Below are 24,264 nucleotides of genomic sequence, written 5' to 3'. Positions count from 1 at the left end.
ATGCAAATTGTCCATTTGATATAACTTTATATGTTGAATGAAGAGCTGACATGAAACAATACATGAGAATTAGAATAAACTTTGCCCAAAAGGTTGCAAGTGCGCGTTTACTGATTTAAAATAAAAAAATAGACCATAGACCTACATTTTTAACCTCCAAGTCTAGTGAGTGATAGCCTATGTACTGTAGTAGTGAGATGATGATGATGACAAACCTTCCTTTGGCTAAAACAACATAGGCTGAGGCAAACCAGGAGACCAGGAAAGCGAGCGACATCTCCATCTCATCCTGCTTTTGCCTGTTTAGATTTCCACGGATCGATGACAGGCGCGAGGCTACACCAGGGATGCGTTGCTTAACTACAGTGGAAAAGGGGTGGTGGTGGTGGTGGTAGTGGTGGTGGTGTTGGGGAGGGCAAAAAGTTTCAGATGTGCATTTTAAATGCCCGGATGCCGGGTTGTGATTGGGCTCTAGATGCTTGTGCATGGCTATATAAAGGGCGACCTGCGCTCCTGTCATGCACGCGAGAAGGGAAATTGGCGAGCACAGGATCTGCACACGCACACACACACACACACACGCATGCACAGAGATCGAGAGAGCGACAGGGAGAGATCGAGAGAGAGAGAGAGAGAGGGTTGATGATTGCTGGCTGCACGACACGAATTTGGTCGGCGAATTTTTTTGTTTGATCTGCATTAATTCCTGTTCTTAAAGCGTGCATCGTTGCAGCGTTGTAACATCTGCCAGATCCACAGGGACGCAGAGAATCTCGAGCAGTTATTCTTCTTAATAAGAGAAGAAGAGACAGATAGAGAGAGAGAGAGAAAGAGAGAGAGAGAGAGAAAAAACCCCAGCCTCAAGAGATGCCCAAAAGGAGCGGACTTTGGTTGCTGCTGCTGCTGCTGCTCGTGCTCCTGCTCGGGCTGCTGGTCGTCGCATCGGCGCACGAGCAGGACGTGAACGAATCGTACTCGCCGCGGAGAGCGCGCGCCTCCGCCAACAGCCCTGGTAAGTAGCATCCTCCTCCTCCTCCTCCTCCGCTCGCAGCGCTTTTTTGGCGCTGCACATCCAAGCCACAAGCTTGGCATCGGCTATCACATTTGCTTTTGGATGTTTCACAGTCCGGCCAAATGTCTTGCAGCATAGACTAAAAATACTGTGGCTGAAGTGACTTAATCAAAAAAAAAAAAAAAAAAACGTCTGATTTGAGTCAGTTTCAGAATCAGACGTGCAAGCGTATGCTGTGTGCACCGTTATACAGGATGCAATCCTTGCACTTGTCTCGATTCAGCATTGCACATCTAGCATGCACTGAATTCAGCAGCATTCCTTGGCCTATAAAGGGCTTTTTTGTTAGATTTTCTTTTTTTTCCCCTTCTGGAATTTCTCCCTGCACTGATCTAAAAGCCCTCTATAGGATGCACACTTAACCCCATCCTCTTTACCTTGGTTACTGTGTGCTTATGCGTACATACTGCTCTCTAAACTTAGAATAAAAGTTGCTGTGCAACAGTAGCAAGCAACATGTGTGTGCTATTTAATAGGTTGCATTCTGATCCTGAGGAAGCTTCTCTTCTGCGATTTTAACATGTCCATGCTGCACTTGATTTGAAACAGCAGTTGATTCCAAAACTGGTAGTTGTTTTAATGCTCAGGTCCAAATACCAGACATAGGTAACAGATATCACAGTGCTGATTGTCTATTGTATCAGCTGCCAGTTTCCTTTTAAACAAATATACTGATGTACTAGAGAGATGATGTACTATACAGTACTATATACAGCAGTCAGAGCTACCTGTTGACTGATTTATGTAAAATACTGTCATACTGTCAGTACTGAATTGTTAATAGTGCACTTCATCATGCTCTCACTACTGTATGATACTTCAAACTAATGTTACAATTAGTCTAAACAAACATAATTTTGCCATTTCCCCCAAAAAATCCACCTATATTTGGCGTTTGGTTTAAAGCATCCTCCTTGTGTACTCTAAATTTAAGAATCAATCAATCCTGCTTATTGGTAGACTTGGAAAGTTTTTCTGTGCAGTAGAACACATTCTTCCAACACATTATCAGAGTATGACCAAGGTTAAAATATAAGATATAAAACAATCTTAAAGTTCTCATAACAAAACCCATTTGATAGGAGTGACTCTGTCAGCGATGCAAACTGTTGATTTTATTTAAGTTCATCATGAAGGACTGCAAAGGATTAAAAATAAGTTAATGAAGGCAAGAAGTCACATTGCTGCCTGAAAACATTCGTAAACTGGCTAAATGATTGTTTTACGTTATCACCAACTAGTAGCTCCTAATATAAGACCCTGTCTTACCACAGTTGTAAAAATGGCAATAAGTTTAATGGTAATCATCATTGGCCTCACCAGTCCCTAGCTGGAATAAAGGGGTTTCTAGTTGGATGGATAGAATATAAGAACCCACTGTAGCTACAGTACAAACTACTAAAAAAGGAAGCTCACCTTAATGAGGCTATTAGTTCTGTAACATTTTATAATTAAATTGTGAAACAAAATAAAATTATCAAATTTAGTACAGTTTATGTTACAACAAATAGACTTTGTTTTCAGTTAGTGAACCCCACTTAGCTACAGGAAGTTAGTATTTCTAAACTGTTTATTCCACTACTCTTGGTTCAATTATTTTATGAAAATAGCTAGTTGACCTTTACAGGTACAGTCATGTGTAAAAGAATTAGGTTTTGGAATGGCATAGTCAAGGTCTAGACCTCAGCTCAACTGAAGTGCTGAAAGGGACTTTAACAGAGCTGTGCATAAGCGAATACCCCAAACCCTGAATGAATTGAAGCAATGTTGTAATGAAGAATGGACCAAAACGATGTGAGACTGATAAAGTCACACAGGAAATAATTACCATACTTACTATACTTATTTCTGTTAAAGGTGGATGTACAAGCTATTGAATCAGGGGTCTTTCCTAATCGGTACTTAGTATTACCCAGATGTCTTTTTTTTTTTTGGGCTTCATTTTTGTAAAAAAAATTTATGTCATGGTAAAAAATTATATTCTTTTGTTCATCTGAGGTTCAGAACAGGTAATGATTTTTTTTTTTTTACATTAAACATACAACATAAAATGAAAGGGGGTGTACTAACTTTTGCAAAAAAAAACCTGTATGTAGTAATCGATAGGAATAATCAGCTGCATGTCCATTTTTTGCTGCAAGAAAAATACAAAATAATGCAAATTTCTGCTGCTTGCTAATTGGTACACATTTTTTGAACATTGGCAGCGATATTGTGTCCAAATATTCCTAATATGCATAATACTGTATCTTGGGCGAGTTGCTTAATATTGCTAGTTTTCAAGCTAGCCAACTTGCAGGTCCAAGTCATTAAGTACTTGTTCTGAAGGAAATCGATCATGCCGGTGGCCAAAGAAATTTTTGTGTCCGCTGCCAAGGTCAATTGTTTTACTACTGTTCCTCACCGCGGCTTGTGCTGCAGGTGGTCCATCGTGTGCGAGGGGAAGTCAATGTACATGTGCAAGATACAAGTTTCCAACTATTTGTTCCATCTGTAAGTGTAGTATCTCATGTTACTTTACTGAGCTGACTTGTTAGCAAACCTATATCACTCGGGACATGGTGTAAGGAACTCAAGCATGCAGTTCACCAAGGAAATTCAATTACTCTGTGCTCGCTGCCAAGGTCAAGAGAATTCCTACTGAAACATTTGCTCTGTGTTTACCCTCCTCCCAGGAGTGGCTGGTATAAATGCCTGGGCAGTCTTTCAAACATAAAGAGACATCAATATTTTTGGCATCGGAACCAGATCACTTGGTGTTAAGAAATGTCTACATTTTAGATTTGTGTGTGTGTGTGTGTGTGTGTGTGTGAGAGAGAGAGAGAGGAACCAAGAGCAACAGCACCACCAATAGCTATACACACAGAATGGATTGAAGAACTGGGGCTGGCGCTGATTTCTTTCTAACCCAGACTGGAAACTGGCAAATTGCACAAAAAAATAATTCATATAATTCCATTTCTCATCCCTAATAATAATAATAAAAAAAAGCTCTTGACAGACACTAGATTTCATCCTTACATCTAATCTTGACCTTAGCTGCAACTGGCAGAGTGATCAATCTGGTAATGTACAGCAATGTATGCAGGAAGATCTCATGACTAGTTGGTTCATAAGAATAAAGGTAGTATAAAAGTGATGTTCTACATTATAAAAATGTGCAATAACTTTGTTTTTGTGCAATTTAGTCCATGGAGGTCATAGAGATATTAATGATATCAGTGTGTTTATTCTGGGCAGAATAAGAGCTCCAAGTGCATGTATCCTAGCTAAGTGCTGCTGCTGGGAAATAAGGTAACCTTTGTAGGGCAACCTTTGTCACCTCAGCGGTCGATTCATTTATTCCTGCCAAGGCTTTAGCCCAATGGTAGCCTCATGCTGTGGACAGACTGCTTCTGTGTGGGTCGTGCAGGCAGAAAATGGCGCCAGATTGCACTGTTAAACCTGCTTTCTTTCGCCGATGTGAAAATCAGTGTGCTGGATGACAATAGCTAAAGCTTTGGCCATAATGGCTCATCCTTTTATGCTGCTGGCTGCATCGGCTTTGCGTGCCAGCTCATATAAACTGCAGGTCACTTGAACTTTCCTGAAAGAAAAAAAAAAAAAAAAAGTCTGACTTTAATGTCCAAAAAGCATATTAAATAGAAAGTAATTACCATGCAGTGACGCCAGCTTGCCAAGATGAATAAAGTGGATCTGTGTGCAGTGTGGGACATTCAGCTCTGCCATGTCTCTGCTCAGGAAAACCTTTGTAAGGGCTCCACTTGGTATTTGCATAACTTCCTGTTGTACTTAGTTGCTAGGGGAGACATGTACTGACTCAGTGTTTTATAGACAAAGAGACAGTGGTGCTACAGTAAGCACTCAGAACTAAAATAGAGCAAACGTACTTGCAATAAACATTTGAACGCCACAAGGTACCACAATTGCAAGGTGTCGTATTGCAGAAACATGATCATTTTCAGAAATATATTTCTGAGCCCAAAAAGAGACCATTTATTTCTGTTTTTAGTCTGGACACCAGTGTATTATTTGGTGTGCTTTTATATGCACTATAGGTATTTTTAAGACTATTCAACTGTATGGTGCAAAACAGTAGGCAATGAGGGCATTCTTCACATGAAAAAAAAAAACCAAACAAAAAAACTATGACATAATCCTAAGATTCTGCAAGGTAACCGAGTTCAATTCAGGGTCATGAACCTTGGTAGGTGAAATCTGAATAGCTAACTATGTGAGTGCCAAGTATGAAAAAGAAATATATATATATATATATATATAAAAAAAAACCTCGATAGGGTACATTGTCATCATTGCAGTGTTTGCCAATGACATGACAGAGAGACAAAACGAGGAAATAGAGCAAAGACAAAAAGGTTCATTGTCGGCTCAAACCTGTCAGAACTTGCCGTCAGGGCCTCTGTACACATTGCGGGAGAGTAAGCCCACTTTTATTCAAGTTTCCCTAGTCATAATTCATCCGAGCCCACTGCTTGGGTTTCGCGTTCACACAATAGGAGCTCTATCTGGGGATCAAAATTTTTTTTTTTTTTTTTTTTGATATTTCACACCTTTACGTGGTGAGTCACGTTGCGAATTTTCTTTCCCTGGTGGCCCGACTACTTCATAACCAGATTTTCCATGTCAGGTTTACTCATCATAGCCAGGACAGTTCAAAGAAAGGAAACGTCGACATATTTCCCCTGCTGCTAACGTCACACACCACAGGTGTTAATGCCTCATTAGATTAGGTCAGAGAGTTTTGCTGAAACTAATGGTGCTGTCAGGATGCAGATCCCGCAAGTCCAATCATTTACACTGTTCTAATCCAGCCAACCGGTACCGAAGTCGCTGTCGGATAAACAAGTGCAAATTTGATTCGGAGGTGATTTTTATGGGCGAAAATGAACATCATGAGAAATTGAAATTAAACAACAAGCTGAAGATGTTCCCATGCTAGAAAACTTTTTACTGTTACTCCTTACCAGGACAACTAAGACTTCTTTCATTAATGTTACATGTACAAAATTGTATTCGTTTAATATTAGAGTTCAATTCTGTGGAGGATCCGGCATGAAATGAGCTTTTCAAAATGAAAAAAATGTTTTTATTTGTTAAATAACCTCTCACATTTTACTGTCTATTGTAAGTCATGTGAATATAAATATAGCACATTATCATGTGTACATCCACAAGCATTACTGTCTGAGTTGCTGTTTAAGGAAATACATCAACACCATCAGTCAGATAAGATAATTTAACAGCCATGTGGTGAAGATAAGTAAACATTTGTTTCATTGATGGCGTTAAGACTTAAAAGATTTGACAGACGTCTACAAGGAAATAAGCTCATATCGCACCTCTGATAAGCTCTTTATAGTACCTTCATTCAAGATCTTGCTCACGTCTGACCCTATAGACAATAGACGAATTCATCCTATGATATTTAGGGGCTTTCTGGTTATTGCATAAGTCTACCTTTCTGCCAGCTGCATTGACACAGCAACACACAACCTATTTTTTCCTCTTCTGCCCCAAAACAATGGGTCTGATGCAACACCAGTTTCTCTTTCACACAGTAAACACATTCACACAAACACATACTGTGCTGCCATGAAAAACATCTTTAATGTGGGGTGGCACAGTGACCCAATACACAGTGCAAGTCTGCATGGTGAAGTGTTTATAGTCCCTGGCACTGGAGTGTTGTAGGTGGTTTTGGCAAGCTCGCCTGTGGAGCTGAGCGTTATTGTCTTGTCACATGTGAGCGTAATGGAAGCAGCAGGTCTTGTGCCAAATGCGACAGTCAGCAGAACCCAACACCGTATGGCACACATCCCCTCGCCGCCTCCCTACTCATAAACCCCTCTCTTCTTATGAGGGGCAAATGCAGGGCACACAGCACCCAGACTGCCTTAAAGCCCCCAGGAGGCCAGCTATTGGTATTTTCAGCACAGTAGGTCACAAATGCACTTCCAAGAACTGAAAGCAACTACTGGAATACTCATAAACTCTACTGCCAATGCTAGAAATGTAGAGTAATTATGCTAAATTGTGCCCCAGCCTTATATATTTTAAGGCGTCCAGTGGCCAGTCAAGCATGCTGGTATTTGTCATATTAAATCTGTGCATGAAGGAATTTGCCTTGGCATTTGGAAGGAATGGAAATTTACATTTGATCATCCACAGTCGTAGCAAAGCTGCACTAATCCACATTGACCCGTAGTTTTGTTTTTATTTTTCCTCCAAATGTTAGTTAATCATTTCATGAGACTAATGAGAATGTGATCTATACTTACTAATCCTCTTAAGAATGTGAATGTATCCTTTTGCTTTCCACATTCTCAGTCCAATAAGGTATGTTCAAGCATGGTTTCATTCATTATTCACATTTTGTGATGGCTTTATCCAGTTCGGGTATCCCAGGAACACTAGGTGTGAGGTTGGGATAGATCCTGAATAGGGGGCCAGTCCACTGCGGGGCACAACACAAATCTAAAGATACTTGTGGGTATTTGATCTAGCCAGTCCAACTACTGACATATTTAGGGAGGTGAGAGAAAAATGGACAACTTAATGGAAAGCTACATGGTCACAAGAAGTATTTGCTATATAACTATCTTACAGACAATAACTCAAGCTTAGGATTAAGGTGGTGAGCTACAGTATGAGCTGGCAAAACTATCATCCCAAAACCATGCATCATGAATTTGGCAATAAAAAAAATCCATAAATATGATGTCATATCTTAACGTATTTCCTTAAACAATAAAGTATACATCAATGCCTTAAGGACTCTATCTAACTATCTTGTTTGGGTTTTTTTTTCCAGCGGATGTGGTGCGCTGTTTGAATAATGCCCTCCAAGTGGGCTGTGGTGCCTTCGCTTGTCTGGAGAACTCGACGTGTGACACAGATGGAATGCATGACATCTGCAAGTCCTTTCTCTACAGCGCTGCTAAATTTGACACTCAGGTTTGTTGAAAGTTCCCATTTTTTTAGATTAAAAATGTTACCTTTAATTGTTCCAGGATTTGTTGCTTAGTATCTCAAGAAACATTAAGTATTCCATCCATCCATCCGTCCATCCATCCATCCATCCATCCATCCATCATTGATACCATTACCCCTGTTTGGAATCACAGGGGGCTTGGAGCCTATCCCAGGGAACTCAGGGCATACATGGACTCATAGACCGAATCATACACTATGGGCAATTTGGAAAAAATCAATCAACCGATGAGGAGGGAACCAGAGTATGCAAAAAAGCATAGGGAGAACATGCAAACCCCATGCACACTCTGACTGGAGGCATGACTCAAACCCCCGAGAGTGGTAAGGTGACTGCCAACCACAAAGTCACTGTCCCACCCAAAAACATTGCCACCCATTTCATCTTAAAACCATGAAATCTTTAGCCATACCTGGGAAGGAAGTGATAAAAATTGGCTGTGAGATTGGGGTAATTCTATATTTTTCTCCACTGTCAATCACAAAGACAAAGCCAATCAGTGGTGTCAGTGAGTTTGTGTATGCAGAAGAAGTAAGACAACTCTTTCCTCTAAGTGTGTTATGCTCCCGTGTAATGTAGCATGAACTGTAGCTTAGCTGATTTCATTGACAGGCGACTAAATTGCGGATAAAACTCTAAAAACATCATATACAGTGGGGCAAAAAAGTATTTAGTCAGCCACCAATTGTGCAAGTTCTCCCACTTAAAAAGATGAGAGAGGCCTGTAATTTTCATCATAGGTACACCTAAACTATGAATGATAAAAATAGGGGAAAAAAATCACCAGAAAACACATTGTAGGATTTTTAAAGAATTTATTTGCAAAGAATAAATTATGGTGAAAAATAAGTATTTGGTCAATAACAAAATTTCATCTTAATGACAGAGGTCAAATGTTTTTTGTAAGTCTTCACAAGGTTTTCTTACACTGTTGCTGGTATTTTGGCCCATTCCTCCATGCAGATCTCCTTTAGAGCAGTGATGTTTTGGGGCTGTCGCTGGGCAACACAGACTTTCAACTCCCTCCAAAGATTTTCTATGGGGTTGAGATCTGGCTAGGTCACTCCAGGACCTTGAAATGCTTCTTACAAAGCCACTCCTTCGTTGCCCGTTGGACGGTGTGTTTGGGATCATTGTCATGCTGAAAGACCCTGCCATGATCCATCATTAATGCCTTTGCTGATGGAGGGAGATTTTTACTCAAAATCTCACGATACATGGCACCATTCATTTTTTTCTTTACCTGAATCAGTCGTCCTGGTACCTTTGGGGAAAAACATCCCCAAAGCACAGTAGGTATGGTGTTCTTTGGACGCAACTCAGCATTCTTTCTCCTCCAAACACAAAGTTCTATTTTGGTTTCATCTGAGCATATGACATTCTCCTAATCCTCTTCTGGATCATCCAAATGCTTTTTAGCAAACTTCAGACGGGCCTGGACATGTACTGGCTTAAGCAGGGGGACACGTCTGGCACTGCAGGGTTTGAGTCCCTGGCGGCGCAGTGTGTTACTGATGGTAGCCTTTGTTACTTTGGTCTCAGCTCTCTGCAGGTCATTCACTTGGTACCATTCTTGGGTTCTGTGATTTTTGTTTACAGTTCTTGTGATCTTTTTGACCCCATAGGTGAGAACTTGTGTGACCCCAGATCGAGAGAGATTAACAGTGGTCTTGTATATCTTCCATTTTCTAATAATTGCTTCCACAGTTGATTTCTTCACACAAAGCTGCTTACCTATTGCAAATTCAGTCTTCCCAGCCTGGTGCAGGTCTACAATTTTGTTTCTAGTGTCCTTTGACAGCTCTTTGGTCTTGGCCATAGTGAAGTTTGAAGTGTGACTGTTTGAGGTTGTGGACAGGTGTCTTTTATACTGATACAGGTAACAAATGGGGGACAGAGGAACCTCTGTTACAGGTCTGTGAGAGCCAGAAATCTTGCCTGTTCGTAGGTGACCAAATACGTATTACCCACCACAATTTGCAAATAAATTCTTTAAAATTCTTGTGTGATGTAATGGGATTTTCTGGATTTTCTTTTCTTATTTTGTCTCTCATAGTTGAGGTGTACCTATGATGAAAATTACAGGCCTATCTCATCTTTTTAAGTGGGAGAACTTGCACAATTGGTGGCTGACTAAATAGTACTATGTCTGCCCCACTGTATTTCCTTACAACTGACTGGCTTCTTTTCCTTACATCTGACTGGCTGTCCTGCATCTAAATATGCTTGAAGATTAGAAAAAAAAATTTAATCAGTTCTTTCGTTTGGTCTATTTTCCAGGGCAAGGCCTTTGTGAAGGAGAGCCTGAAGTGCATCGCCAATGGCATCACCTCCAAGGTCTTTCTTACTGTGCGCCGTTGTTCCGCTTTCCAGCGGATGATCTCGGAGGTTCAGGAGGAGTGCTACACCAAGCTGGACATCTGCACTGTGGCCAGGTCAAACCCAGAAGCCATCGCGGAGGTAGCACAACTGCCCAGCCACTTTCCTAACAAGTAAGACTCATCAGTTCTTTAAGCAAGAGAAAACCTATGCATTTTATATACACTTATGAAAGCATTTGTAAGGTGACTTGTCCTAGTAGAACCGCTGTCTGTCTGGGTCTTTAGAATAGAATGAATACAGTGGGATTATAATGGTGTAAATCCAAGTCACTTGTGATCACATACAGTAGAATACCAGTAAAGCAACTGCCTTGTTGATCTGTTATAAATCAATATCCTCATTGCTTGTCAGTTTTTTTAAAGCTTTGGTTGATGATCCCAGTGTACGTGTTTTTGTGTTGAAAAATGCTTAATTAAATGTAACAGGATTTGAGTCATTTCTGTAATTAAAGGCTGGGGGGATATACAAAAGAACACACACTAAGTTAATTTGACCAGAGTGTGGGTGGGTTACGGGTAGAACCTAATGCGCTAGGTTGTTTTAACCCGTCAAAAGTAAGTTCAGTCTATCACAATATCACACACCTTATACCATTTATGGTGTTGAAGACGCCACTGAAGAGTTGAGGAAATCCCCACCATTTAGCTACTACTTGTGACTCACACCTGTGGCAATGAGCCTAAAATGACACTGGGGTCCAAAGATGTGATTCAGAGTGCAAACTCGGAGGTGAACAAGTCGAAACCGCATTGCAGGTAAGCGATAGCTACAGTTCAATCTGACATGATTCCTTTCCAGATCAGGTACACCCTTCATGTCAAAGAAGTCTTCTTTGTTCATTTAGATAAAAATAGACAACCTGATCTGAGAAGACATTTGATAGCTAACATTAGCTAGATTTAGCTTCTCAAACCCCTCAGAACTTGATTCCTAAAACTGGTCAAAACATAGACGGATTCAACAAGAATGATCCAAAAACAAGTATATTTAACGAAGTTAGAGTTCCAGGCTTATAATCACAAGACTTGAAAACGTATATACAAAAACAGGCAAGACAAGTGCTGTAAATGACAGTGATCATGCTAGTTTATTGGAGAAGTGTGATGTCTACTGGCAGGAAGGGAAATTCACACTACACTACTAAACACTGCCAATCACACTTTTCCAAACACTAATCTACGATAGCCACCCAGCTATTACGTCATGTCATGTATGGAAAGGTTTGGTTAACATAAATGGAAAAGCAGTCAAATTAATCAGGGTAGGTAAGAAATCCATCATTTTGGGGGGGTACAAGATGTATTTCGACTGAAACGACTCTTGTGTCATGGGCTCAGTGGGAGTGTTCTCTGTCTCACTGCAGGTTTTATGGGAAGCTGCTGCAGAGTTTAATGAACTGTGACGAGGAAACAGTCGACCTGTTGAGGGTGAATCTGATGGCCCGGTTGGGGCCAGAGATTGCCATGCTCTTCCAGCTACTGCAGAACAAGCCTTGCCCATCCACTGCTGTGCCCACTGGGGCGGAGACTCGTGGAGGCTGGCACTGGCCCGCCAGTCCCCATCCACACAAGAACCAGCCTCATCTACGCAACAGGGACGCAGCCAATCTCTTCAGCAAGAAACGCAACATGGATAACAGCTCTTAACCTTTTGCGAAATGAAAACAAACAAAACATATTAGTGGCTCGTTCACCATCAGAATGCAGGAATAATGTTAGTTCTCTTGAACAGGGGGGGAAAAAGAAATGCACCTATATGAAAATAGCTTGAATGTCAAATGTTTTTGTTTGTCAACTTTAGATTTGATTTTTATTGTCATAGAAATTCAAGGGACTAGTTTACCAGCTAAGCTTTTTTTTTTTTTTTTTCATATTTAGAGACTGACCTAAGCACAGTTAAAGTCTCTCCTACAAGCTCAGTGTAAAAAAATATTCAGGCCATTGTGTAGAAAGTTCTTAAATAGAATCAAAAAAAGAAAAAAAGAAATATTATTTTCATGAAAAGTATCTTAAAAGAAAAGAAATGAAAATAATACCATACAATAGAACCATTTATATATCTATACAACCAATATTATCTTAAAAAGGTTACAACAAAGAAAATTTGTGTATATATACTGAATATATTGTTAATGTGAAATAGTTGGCATGTGCTATAAATATGAGAGTGTACTATTTATTTATTAACAGATATTTTACTATTTTTAGATGTTAAATTGCCACTAGTTCTTAAATTGCCACTAGCCTTTTTTTGTGAAAGCTCACCCACAGGGTGAGGGATATCTTTAAAAAGAGAATCTGCAGGAATTCATTACAGACCAAAAAAAAAAAAAAAAAAAAGATTTACTCCAGATGCCATATCTCATAGACCCTGCATGCAGTAACATTAGGTGCCATGATTGAAATCATTTTTTTTTACATAATTAATTAGAAATCGGAAAGAAGGCGATCCTTTGGTAGATATTTAGATTATTTTTCTATTCGAAAAAAAAAAACAAAGCAACATTTGTTGCTAACCCTCGAGTGCAATGCTAGTGTCACATGAATTTATGAAATTATAGCCAGACGTGATGGACAGATGAACAACTTGCTCCCTGGTGAATATGACGTACAGAGGTGGGGTCGAGCATGCGAGTGCTGCGCAGCAAACCAAGATGTCTATTTAAGAAAAGAGAATTTTGGGTTTATTCATATTTATTTTCCTACTATATTATTTAAGTGTTTATTTTATTACGTTTCTGTAGATATGCTATGATGACTCAGCTAGATGTGTTTTTTTTTTTTCATTTCTATTTTAACTCGTTTTCTTTTTTCCTTGTCGTTTTTCATTCTTTTTTTTATATTCTTATATTTCTTGGACCTTTCTCTTTCATGTTCTTTAAGACAAGACCCATGTAATGACTCTGTGCTGGTCATGGGGGAACACGTTGGTCATTTGAGTCAGCTCACCTTAGCCGCGAGTGTTGTACGGGACCACTATAAAAGACTAAACGAAAGTAGAAAAAAAAAAAAGGTGTTGCGAGCATTGCCACTTACTGTGTATTTTGTGCAGGGTCAACAATAGACTGTTGCTTAAAGTTATATTTTCAGCTTTAATAAAAATCTGCCTGTCTTAGAGGGGGAAAAATAATTAACATCCAGTATTTCAAAGCACCGGTGTCTTTTTTTTTGTTCGTTTTTTTTTTTTTATGTAAAGGGTGGGTTTAAGCTGTTCTATAGTATACCTACAGTTAGCACAAACAGTTCAAGCTGGAACAGTCACTGCAAAGTGTTTTCTGGAGCCATTCTTGACACTATGCAATATACAATGTTTATGAAAAGGCCTTTTTTTTCTCTCTCTCTTCTCTCTCTCTCGGAGTGTTTAACCAGGGTGGAAGAATAGACATCTCTGTTTAAGTGCTTTGTGGAGAAGTGAAGATAAACTAAGACTGGGGAAGCAGGGAGGGTGAGTTGTTAGAGGCAAAGCTCGGGAAGACTTGAAGACTTAGGGTCGTATATAATAAAACCACCATGGCTGTTTTTCCATTCGATTAGATGTACTTGAAGAAAGAGAGCATTCCAGTGAAGATGAAGGTCAGGTTTTGATACGTAAAACGCTTTAAGCTTAGCTGTTAATGGAGAAGCGGTGCCATTGTGGTTTTGTATCGCTCGAGCAGTTTTGATACAAGGCCCGAAGATGTTTAAAATGAAAAGATCCAAGGACGGGATGCAATGTTAGTTTTGCCACCCCTTTCAGATTTCATCTCGAGTCAGATCACTGATTTGACTTTTTGCATACGCGAATTGCTGCCAGACTTTTACGTTGACTTCATGGGCTTGTTAGCACGATATAGTGTAGTCGGACATTTTCTTTCTTCACGTCGTCATTTGCTCGTTTTCATTCTTCTCGTCCGCAAAATTAACACTGGCAGTGGCAATGACTGTTTTTTCTTAAACCAAATGATGTGCACATTTAAAAATAAACTCACCAAACTATGCAATAATTCCTATAAAGGTTTCATGCTTAAAGAAATCCACGTTATAACGGCCCGAGTAAAAGCAAGGGCCACTTGACTTTTAGACTACGGTAGAGCCTTTTCCCTCCCCCATACGAACAGCAGTGTAACTCCCCAGTCCCAAGTTTCTCCCTGTCTCTCCCTGTTTCTTCTCCCTGTTAATTTAAATATCAGTGTGTGTATGTAGGAAGAGACGCATGACTATGTGTCTCTATATGCACTTTCCTCTTTCCATCTTTTAGGACCACTAATAAAAAGGGCATTGAAACAATCTAAACTCTTTTACCTTACGCAGGTTGGGCTCAACGTTTCAACATTGAGCTAGAGAGACCATTATAGCTGTTGTATACTTGAGTAGCCAGGGATGTAGTGTGAGTGACGTTTGTTTGAGAGCTCAAAGTCTCTTCTTCGATTTCGTGCCTAAGCGCGATCTCTGTCTATGAAACACCAAGGAACTTGCTGTACCAAACAGTTGCTGCTAAACCTATTTCTTACCCCACTGTGTTATGTTTCAACTATTTTCTTTATTTTTAATTTTTTTGTTCAGTTGTGCTTACCTTGAGCGAGCACTGTGTTGCTGCAAAGGATTCTTAGGATTCTAATGTCTAATATGTATAACATCTGGGGTCTCATTTTCTCATCAGAGTGTGCGTAGGAGCTCTTGAGTGGTGCAACAGAAAAGCGAAGAACTATCATTGGGGGTTCGGGGGTTTGGATGCCGACAGCCAGGAGACAAAGAGAGCAAAATTGGTCTGGTTCGGCGGGATGGCATTACAGTCTCTGAGACATTATCCAACTGTGGGTGTTTGTAAGGTCACGCATAAGAAAGATGGTGGATAGCCGCTTAGCATTGCGCGACCATGTGATACGTGGAGCAGATTGGAAATATTTTGTGGGCTGGCTTTGCATGTCTCAAAGAAAGCACTAATCAGCCTCAGTACTCTGATTAGTAGTCATGTGTGAATAGATTAAGAATAAGTCTTTGCCTAAGAACCACTACTACATTCTAGAACTTTGCTATATATTATTGAATGGATACATAAATAAATGTTCTCTCACACATGTTTCTTTTTTCCTTATACAAGAAATCCTCCCTTCTAAAAAGTGATGCGTAATCATTTGCTCTAATTTCCCACTGATATTATATTGACTGTTTTCCTTTTTGTTCCAGAGAATATATTTGGATGGGAGATGCCAAACATGTGTCCAGTTTCTCATTTAAACGTGCCTGACGCAAGTAATTTTGCACTTGGCAAACCTAACGAGCTGCTCAGCGCTCTCAGCAGTGATATTCCTGCGCACCTTAAAAACAGTTTGCACAAAGCTGCGATTACATGTTTCTACCACTAGGTAGGATTTCTGATTACAGTGTATGGTCAGGAGTAGTTCTTAGTATGTATTTGCACATTGTCAAGCATTCTTTGTTGATAAATGAGACCCCTGATCTTTATAGTACTAATGGTGCCATCATTTCACCATATTCATGAAAAAGGAGTGGCCGACCCATATCAGAGAAAATGGTCGCTCTTTGGAGCACGTGTGTAGCCATGATTATTACACGCACACGCACACACACACACACACACACACTAACCTTGCGGTGTCATGGGGCATTGTGCCCCATACATATATTAATGATCTTTGGTTGGATTTCTGCAATGCACTTGTGGATTAATCTGTATTCTATTTTTGTTTAAATCTGTTTTGTCTACTACTTATATAGTTGCACATTGATTACAAAATCAATTGCAAATGATTTAAGCAAGAATGTAATTATTTTAAAAGTGAATGGGTGTGTCGGGCTGTTTGAGGCCCTTTAAGGTTAATCACACTTTTCTAGTTATTTTAACGTGCCATAATTGATGATGGAGGAAAAAATACTGCAATATTACTGTCTTAATTAAGCATTTAAAAAAAGGAGGGGATAATCTGTTCTCAAAAATCCCAAATTACTGGAAAACCGCACATAGCTAATCTCATGTATGTTAAAGCATGGTTAATGAAGTTCAAGGTAAAAATGTTTTAGGTTAAGTTCAATTCGTGCCCATATCCAAGTACGTAACGTTCCCAATTGCTAGAAAATAAGTGTACTAAATTAAACATAGGGTTGGTATTATTATTATTATTATTATTATTATTATTTTTAATTATTATTATTTGGATTTTGTCCTTTCTTTTATCACTAATTCACCAAGAACTGGAGTCATTTCTTTTTTTAATCCAGGGCACTAAAGACAGGAAAAAAGAAGAAAAAAAAAAAAGCTAGGCTTAATCAGCCATTAAACTGAATGGTACTTTCTCAAAACTTGAAATCACTTATCTCTCTTATATTGTTATTATATTCATTGATGTATTTTATTTGGATATCCTGTCACACTTAATTTCCTTTTCCCTTTTGTTTGTTACGGAGTTGATTTTGCCTAGTAGCTAACAAGATAAAAAAAAAAAGAAAAAAACCAAAAGAAGCAGGTAAATTTGCTTTTGCAAGGCATTCAGTGGATTCGTTGTTCTGATGTCCCTAATGTTACGCATGATAGAACTTTGTGATTGATTTGCACTTTATTATTCGCCCATGCACTTATATACACTCGAGTATATGTGATGGGTTTCTCTGTGCTTACAGGTAAAGGAAGATTCCAATGCATCAACTATGTGTCTTTTACTGTGTAGAAATAAACTATGATCATATCAGGCACGTTGTCTCCGTGTTGTGATATTTGTATTTGTTGACCATTTCTTTAAACCAGAAACTATTTGTTATAAAATAAGACTTTTAAACGCCCCATATTTGGCAACCTAATTAACCATCCTGTCTGCACCTATGTAAATGAAATTGTTCACAGGCCAATCATGGGGCATTATAATTGCTTGATGTGGATCCCATTTTGGATCATAAAGTAATGAGCTGATAAACAAAAATTTGCTTTATATTAAAAAAAGAAAAAATCATCACACAAAAGAGGTCAATGGATGAAGTTGTGAATGAGGACTGGTTTTAAATAAATGGTGAGATAAAACTGTTTGCTAATTAATCAAGTTCGCAATCAAGGTCGTGCTGTTGTGCTGAATATCAGCAGGGCTGTGATGCAGTCGTAGTCTCATGAGGTGCTCAAGTGCCAAAGATATCTCATCCATGCTGATATTTAGTACAACAGTATGACCTTGAGTGCGATATTGCTTTTATATAACATAAAACCACAAAAATCTTTTATTTTCTACAGATTATGTTTTTTTTGTTTTTTTTTTTACTTCTTTTAACCAGTTATTTGGCTCCAGCAACACATATTCTTACACAACTTTGCACTATGAAAGCACTATGAAGACAAAAGCTGAGGAGAATAAACTATAAAGGTGGTGGACAGTCTGTAGAAACGAACAAGATTTTACTTTATATTTTCATAGTAGTACCCTTGGAGTGTCTTGTGTTAGCTGTAAACAGAATATAAATAGGTTAGACTTAAAAGCTTGACTTAGAAGCAATTACTAAGGAGACAAAGTTTTTTTTATAATATGACAAAATGTTATTAGATATTTTTCTTGGTGAAAGTGCCATTGTGCCTGGTTTTGAATGTGGGTTTTGGCAGGTAGCTACTCTCTCCTCAGTACTGCAGACCGTAGCGACCTACGTTCACTCCAGCTTGTAACTGACCATTAGTGTAATAAACAATTGTCATAAACAAATATGACATGGAGCGATACATAACAAATCATCCCTGTGCTGTCATGCTCTATACGACCACTCATGAAATGTTTTCATCCAGTCATATTACTTGGTTGGAACTAACTGTTGTTTAATATTAGCAAACATTTATAACATAGTAAGCTATTGCACAGGAGATATTGGATATTGCATTCAAATTAGATGAATAATTTGTGGCTTATATTAACTTTTGAACTCCAATTTTACCATCTCTGCTTGTCTTTAATAATAGTACCATATTGTTAAGAGACATTTTTTTTCTTACCATATAACTACAAAAAAGTTCTGCTATACATATTTAATTAGCTAAAAGCTAAAGCTGTGATACATTAATAGAAATTATTAGTGGAAAAAATGTCTTTATAATGACACTGATATCAGCAATATCAGGAAAAAAATCTAAACTAAATCAAAATATTTAATTACATTGTCCAGTTTAATAAAAAAAAAACCTCTCTGCAAGGAAACGGTTCTTAATCTGTCAGTTATTTTGTGCCCTATATTATATGACACAATAGAATTCAGAACTACTACACACTTAGTTTATTTTAATAAAAACATCAACATCTGTCACTGTTTAGAAGAATCATTCCAAATCTCCATTTTTATTAATGCCCACACTTAAATGTTTCTTAACTTGAAACGAGATGTGTAGCTGTTTATGGTGAAAAAAAATTACATCGACAACAAAACTTTCTGGATTTCGATGCTAACCTTTGACACAGTTTACTAGCAATCTGCACCATCATGGCCCTAAACAGCTAAGAACCCTTTTCTAAATAAACAGATTTGTCATGGACATGCCGATCCCTCCACGGAGCATCTAGGCAAGCTGTTCTTCGCCTATCAAAGCACTGCTGTGTGTGACCAATCAGCATTATGACGGTGAAGTGGTAAAGAGGGACAAGGGGCACTTGCTTTTTAAAATGAACTTTTCTTAAACTCACTTTGCAAACGTGCTAAAACTGCAAAGTAACTTTGCTCTATAAAAAGGCCTGGGGAAAGGAAGTGAGTCGTGCAAAAAAAGTGAAGCAGTTGCTATCTCTAGCACTGGGAAGGGGACATAATTTCATGCCAATTTGGAGGAGTCCTGAAGGCCTTTTTTTTTTTTTTTTTTTCATTTTCTGCACTCACTCACTCACAAGACTAGGTGATGCAGCACAGCATTAATTCCATCTTGGCCCATTTATTCAATTATTTTCAATCACAAATACTCCAGTTAATTATATTACACACATGCCAGACATTTCCAGTAATAAATGAGAAAAATCTAGTTTGCAGCTACTTACAACTACTTCTAATGTATAACCCAATAGTGATGGGAAGTTTGATTAATTTTAGTGACTCGGTTCTGTAAATATCATTTTTACAAATTTTTTTTGAGTCATTTAGTTCATTTTGTTCTTTTGATAAAAACTAAACTAAAATGTTGCGTTTTTAATAATAAGACCTCCAATACATTTACATACAAAAATTTGAGCTAAAGTTTCAGTAAATATTACAATGCAGCTAAGGACATATTATAATAAATAAAATAGAATAGTAGTTGTTGTTCTTTTGAATCTATTGCACCACATAGCGTCTATGAGTCACGTGACAAAAGAACGAATGACTCAGGACTTGAAGATTCTTTGAGAACTGTTAAATTCTGTTTCCTGTGTATTGCATTGCATAGCGTCTATGGGAGTCATGTGACAAAAGAACGAACGACTCGGAGTAGAAGAGTCATTGAGAAAGAATCGCTTGATTCTGTTACCTGTGTACTGCACTGCATAGCATCAATGGGAGTCACGTGACAAAAGAATAAACAACTCGGAACTTGAAGACTCATTAAGTCTTCAAGTCCCGTTCAATTCTGTTCCCTGTGTAGTCCACTGCATATAGTCTATGAAACGACTCAGAGTAGACGAGTCATTAAGAAAAAAAATTATCGCTCAATTCTGTTTCCTGTACATAATCTATGGAGGTTTTGCAATGATTTGCGCATGCGCGCCCAGTAGAATATTAACGAATCACTCTCCGAGACGATATGTTCTTCTGAGTCACGTTTAAGATTCGTTTAAAAAGAACGAATCATTTATGAATGACCCATCACTATAACCCAACAAGATAACCTTATGGTAATGCTGTTCATCTGAGTTCCTGAGGAAAACCATAAGCATTAAAATCCATTTCATATTTAAACACTTTAGGGTATCAGGCATTTTCAAAACAACTACCAAACAATCAATTGAGAATTAAAACAAGCTACCTGATAAAAAAAGACTTGCTTCCTTTACATTTTATTGTAATGAAGAGATGCCAGTGCAGTTAATAATATAAGCCAAAAACATGAAATACAGAGAGATAGCAGAGAGCAAAGAGATAGCTGAACCTCGGGCTATCAACTGAAATCAAATCATTTGCCTCCATCTAACCCTATCCTCTGCATCCTCTTCTCTCACACCAACTAACTTTATGTCCTCTCTCACTGCATCCATAAATCTCCTCTTTGGTCTTCCTCTAGACCTCCTGCCTGGCAGTTCCAACCTCAGCATCCTTCTACCAATATATTCACCATCTCTTCTCTGAACATGTCCAAACCACCTCAATCTGGCCTCTCTGACTTTATCTCCAAAACATCTCACATGGGTTGTCCCTCTGATAAACTCATTCTTGATCCTATCCATCCTTGTCACTCCCAAGGAGAACCTCAACATTTTCAGCTCTGCTACCTCCAACTCTGCCTCCTGTCTTTTCTTCAGCGCCACTGTCTCTAAGCCGTAGAGCATCGCTGGTCTCACCACTGTCCTGTACACCTTTCCTTTCATTCTCGCTGATATTCTTTTATCGCACAACACACCTGACACTTTTCTCCACCCATTCCAACCTGCCTGTACTCGCCTCTTCACCTCCTTTGAACAATCTCCGTTGCTCTGGACCGTTGACCCTAAGTACTTAAAATCCTGCACCTTCTTTACCTCTGCTCCCTGTAGCCTCACCGATCCTCCTGGGTCCCTCTCATTCACACACATGTATTCCGTCTTGCTGCGGCTAACCTTCATTCCTCTGCTTTCCAGAGCATACCTCCACCTCTCCAAATTTTCCTCCACCTGTTCCCTGCTCTCGCTACAGAGCACAATGTCATCTGCAAACATCATAGTCCATGGGGACTCCTGTCTTACCTCATCTGTCCATCACCAGAGCAAACAAAAAGGGGCTTAGAGCCGATCCTTAATGCCGACCCACCTCCACCTTGAACTCTTCTGTCACACCTACAGCACATCTCACCACTGTCTTACAGCTCTCAACTGAAAGCCTAATCAAACTAAACTAAACTAAAGTCCAGGCACTTAATGTTTAAAAAAGGCTACAATTTACATCATGTGATGAAGTCCGAAACTAACACCAACATTACAGTCCCACAAAACACAAAAGTCAAAGGAAACTTTTCCACACGCTGAGACGCTGCTTTTTCCGAGCTCGGCCAGACTGACCAATTTTTTAAAGTGAACATATAACAGATAAGTATTTTATACTATCTTATAATATATTCACTCGAAACGCTTGTTATATCGTTAAGTTTTAATTGTTTTGCACCACATCGTTTTTAGCCGGCATTAGCATCGCTAGCCCGTTAGCCCGGCTATCACAAGTTTGTTTACGCTTTTTCACACCGATTATTTCCGTTTTTAGACACCATGTCGGTTGTGTCTCTGCCTCTGAGTGCAGGTGAGGATATATTGGAGCTGCACTCTGTGGATTTGAAGCTGGAGGCCGTGGAGAAGCTAATCTGCGACCTACAGGCGAAGCTGGCCTGGATACAGCAGCAGAAGACGCGCGCCAGGCCCCTGGCAACGACCTCTCCCCCTCCGTTACCACCCGTCTTCGAGATTGTGACCCAAAACCGCTTCGCTCCTCTCCGCGAGACGGCACACGACGCGGTGGTCATCGGAGACTCCATCGTTCGGCACGTGCGTGCTACCATGGCTAAAGGTAAGGAGCACACTCGCTGTTTACCTGGTGCACGTGTTCTTGATGTTGCTGCAAAGTTGCCCGCGGCCCTGAGGAAGAACATTCAAGCTGTGGTCCTTCATGCTGGCACAAACGACACCAGGCTGAGGCAGACGGAGATCCTAAAGAAGGACTTCAGGAGCCTGGTTGAGAAGGTCCGCAGCACATTACGACAAGAATCGTCGTATCTGGACAGCTTCCCACATTTCAGTGGGGAATCGAGAGGTTCAGTAGATTATTTGCCTTTAATGAATGATTACAATCTTGGTCTCAACAACAGAGATCACCCTTTGTTGATAACTGGAATGTTTTTTCTGGTTGCGTCCTAGGCTCTACCACACTAATGGCCTACAACCTAGCAGAGCTGGGGCAGCGGTCCTTTCAGACAACATCTCCAGGACACTACAAACCATCTGACTGGTGGTAAATCATACCTTAGATATTAGCCACAATACAACTCACCATACTGATAGACGCAAACACATAGCTTGTCCTAAAGAAATTGTGTTAGTTCCCCGAATAGTGAGAAAAAAGAATAAATTCGGTAAATTCGCCCGCAACAATCTGATAACCAGAAAACCAGAAAAAGGCCAAATAAGTAATCGTTTGGACTTCTCAACATTTGATCCCTTGCGCCTAAAGCACTTATTGTTAATGAAATGATCTTAGATTATTGTCTTGACGCACTCTGCCTCACCGAAACCTGGCTTAAACCAAATTAATATATTGGTCTGAATGAGTCTACTCTGTCAGAATATTTTTATAAGCACGAGCCCCGTCTAACTGGTCGCGGTGGTCGTGTCGCCACTATCTACAAAGATGTACTCACTGTTACTTAGAAAATAAGGCCCAGGTTTAACTCATTTGAAGTGCTGATCATTAATGTTGCACTCAATGAAATACATAATAAACCCGCGCTATATTTTACTCCACCGTGTACAGACCCCCGGGGTCATATGTCGATTTTCTTAAAGAATTGGGACATCTTCTATCAGACCTATTGGTTAACTCTGACAAAGTGTTGATAGTAGGAGGCTTTAACATTCATGTAGATGATGCTAGCGACGCTTTAGCACTTGCATTTATGGATTTACTAAATTCCTTTGGGGTTAAACAAAATATGAATAGAGCAACTCACCGCTTTAATCATACACTAGATTTAATTATATCTCATGGTATAGCTGTATCTAATATAGAGATCTTACCTCAAAGAGATGATATCACAGATCATCACCTCCTGATATATACTCTACCCGTAGAACAGATTAGCTGTGTCTCCCCACGTTATCGATTTGTTAAAAATATGAATCCGACTACTAAAAACAGATTCACAAGTTATCTTATCCGTCCCAATTTCTTATTAGACCCCTAAATGCAGACGATATAGATGAAGTGACTAGCAGCATGGGCACTATTTTTACCAGTACATTAGACAATGTTGCTCTTATCAGATTAAAAAAAGTCAGAGATAAAACACTTGCTCCATGGTACAAGAGTCATACTCACGCCCTAAAGAGAGAAACCCATAACCTCAAGCGAAAATGGAGAAAAACTAAAGACAAAATCTGATAGGACCGAGCATCTTAGCCAACTGATAGCAAAAAACCAAAACAATCCCAGGTTCTTATTTAGTACAGTGGCTCGCCTAATAAAACCTAAGATGCCCGAAGAGAGTATCCCATCACAGACTTCTTTAATGAAAAAATCGAAAGGAAGAAAATAACAGAGGTTCAACCTTTAATAGCATCTCACGATCCAGTTCAGCCTATAGCTTCACATTTAGTTTTTCAGTGCTTTACAGGCATAGGACAGGAAGAGCTGTAGCAACTTATCACCTCAGCTAAATCAACAACTTGGCTGTTAGACCCAATCTCAACCTGAAAGAACCAAAAGAAGTGGTGCATACGGTTGAAGAGCCACTTCTAAACATTTTTAATTCCTCATTATATGTAATTCAAATAAAATAACAAATTACAGACCGACTTCAAACCTTCCATTATATAATATTTTTAATATAAAAAATATTACAAAAAGTAGTATCAGCTCAAATATGCACATTCTTGCAGGAAAACAACATCCTTGAAGAATTTCAGTCAGGTTACAGGCCCCAC

The 24,264-nt window shown here is 39.2% G+C and overlaps 1 protein-coding gene across 1 annotated transcript; it reads left to right on the top strand.

Moving 5' to 3' along the window:
• Nucleotides 1-557: 557 nt before the first annotated feature.
• On the top strand, nt 558-13,970 carry stc1 (stanniocalcin 1). Its single transcript, XM_053503201.1, has 4 exons — nt 558-1,012; nt 7,905-8,047; nt 10,365-10,576; nt 11,830-13,970. Exons 1-4 carry the CDS (start codon nt 868-870, stop codon nt 12,110-12,112), a joined length of 783 nt encoding a protein of 260 aa, XP_053359176.1. The 5' UTR covers nt 558-867; the 3' UTR covers nt 12,113-13,970.
• The last annotated feature ends 10,294 nt before the right edge of the window (nt 13,971-24,264 follow it).

Source organism: Clarias gariepinus, chromosome 9 (assembly GCF_024256425.1).
Source record: "Clarias gariepinus isolate MV-2021 ecotype Netherlands chromosome 9, CGAR_prim_01v2, whole genome shotgun sequence".
NCBI lineage: Eukaryota > Metazoa > Chordata > Actinopteri > Siluriformes > Clariidae > Clarias > Clarias gariepinus.
Note: the sequence above shows the minus strand (reverse complement) of the source record. Positions and strands in the feature narration are given on the sequence as shown.